At 40.3% G+C, this 2,017-nt stretch overlaps 1 protein-coding gene across 1 annotated transcript; it reads right to left on the bottom strand.

Moving 5' to 3' along the window:
• Positions 1-607: 607 nt before the first annotated feature.
• Positions 608-1,615, bottom strand: LOC138923060 (olfactory receptor 5T1-like). The gene has a single exon (XM_070259649.1). It carries the CDS (start codon positions 1,610-1,612, stop codon positions 608-610), a length of 1,005 nt encoding a protein of 334 aa, XP_070115750.1. The 5' UTR covers positions 1,613-1,615.
• Between the last annotated feature and the right edge of the window lie 402 nt (positions 1,616-2,017).

Here is a 2,017-nt window from a genome sequence, read left to right on the forward strand (position 1 = left end):
TCTCAAAAAGTTAAAAATAGAAATACCCTACGACCCAGCCATCCCATTACTGGGTATCTATCCTAAGAACCTGAAATCAGAAATCTCAAGTGTCCGTTGCACCCCTATGTTCATCGCAGCATTATTTACAATAGCCAAGATGTGGAACCAGCCTACATGCCCAGAAACTGATGATTGGATTAAAAAGATGTGGTATGCATACACAATGGAATACTACTCAGCCATAAAAAAAGACAAAATTGGCCCATTCACAACAACGTGGATGGACCTCGAGGGTATTATGTTAAGCGAAATAAGCCAGTCAGAGAAAGACGAACTCTATATGACTCCACTCATAGGTGGAAGTTAGTATATTGATAAGGAGATCAGATCGGTGGTTACCAGGGAAATGGGGGGGGTGGGGGGAGGGCACAAAGGGGGAAGTGGTGTACCCACAATATGACTCACAAAAATGTACAACTGAAATCTCACAAGGTTGTAATCTATCATAACATTAATAAAAAAAAATTCCTGAGAAGAACAGAAAAGTAGTAAAAAAAATACTTGTATCATAACTTTTTGATATGGAGACAAAGGATAGTAATCTTCATTGGTTTCAATGTAACAGTTAATGTGAAGAGTATACTTTATTGAGAAACCAATTTTTCCCAAAAGCCCTTTTTGTTGCCTCTTTTACATCTTTGTTCCTTAAACTGTAGATGATGGGATTCAGCATGGGAATGGCAATGGTGTAAAACACAGACACTATCATGTCCTGGTCCAAAGAGTAACTGGAGCTTGTTCTCACATAGATGCAGAAGACTGTTCCATAGTAAATGGACACTCCAATTAAGTGACAGCCACATGTAGAAAAGATTTTTTGTCTCCCTTCAGCAGAATGCATCCTCAGAATGGCCAAGAGAATGAAACCATAGGAAACCAGGACAATCATGATAGTGACCATCTCAATAATGCTCGTAAAGTAGGAGACTAGAAGCTGGTTTGTGTGAGTGTCAGAACAAGAAATAGCGAGGACTGGAGGGATGTCACAAAAGAAATATCTAATTTCGTTGGATGCACAGAAAGTTAGGCTAAATGCGGCCCCTGTGTGCACTGAAGCATTCAAAATGCCACAAAGATAGGAAGCAATGACGAGTGGCACATAGACTCTGGGTGACATGCTAACTGAATACCACAGAGGGTTGTAGATTGCTACATAGCGATCATATGCCATTGCAGCCAAGAGAAAACATTCAGTGGTCCCAAAAGTAACATCAAAAAACATCTGTGCTGCACATCCAAGGAAGGAAATAGTTTTGTTCTCTGACAGGAAATTGATCAACATTTTTGGGGTGACAACTGAAGAATAGCAGGCATCCAAGAATGATAACACACTCAGAAAATAGTACATAGGGTTGTGCAGCTGGGAATCCCTAATGACCAATATAATCAATCCCAGATTTCCTATGAGAGTGAAAAGATAGATTGCTAGAAATAGCAAAAACAGGAAGACTTGCACATCAAAATCACCTGTGAAGCCCGTCAATATAAACGTGGTAACTTCAGTCATATTCTTCACCTGGATCATGCATAAATCTATGTCTGATGGGAACCCTGGCATTTCAGTTTTCATTTTTAGGTTCTAAATGCAATATTTTTTAAAATAAAACCCACTCAATATAGTCTCATTTTTTTTTCTGAGATGGTGTATTGAAATCCTTAGCAGTGAAGAAACAGGCAGTGATGCAGAAGTTGAGTCAAAGTGGATGCATTACCCTGTATAAATAAATTAAAGAAATTATTTCATTCAGTTGTTAACTAAATTTGCCATGTTGAAAAAGCCAATTTAGGGGCCAGCCCCATTGCCAAGTGGTTCAGTTTGCAGTCTCCGCTTCAGCGGCCCTGGGTTTTGCTGGTTCAGATCCTGGGTGCACACATGGCACAGCTCATCAAGCCATGCTGAGGCAGCGTCCCACAAAGCAGAGCCAGAAGGACCTGCAACTAGAATATACAACTACGTACTGGGGGCTTCTGGGAG

This window comes from Equus caballus, unplaced genomic scaffold, assembly GCF_041296265.1.
Source record: "Equus caballus isolate H_3958 breed thoroughbred unplaced genomic scaffold, TB-T2T haplotype2-0000440, whole genome shotgun sequence".
Lineage (NCBI taxonomy): Eukaryota > Metazoa > Chordata > Mammalia > Perissodactyla > Equidae > Equus > Equus caballus.

Coding starts and splice junctions, on each gene's coding strand:
- LOC138923060 (XM_070259649.1), bottom strand. CDS start 1,612: ATGAAAACTGAAATGCCAGGGTTCCCATCAGACATAGATTTATGCATG.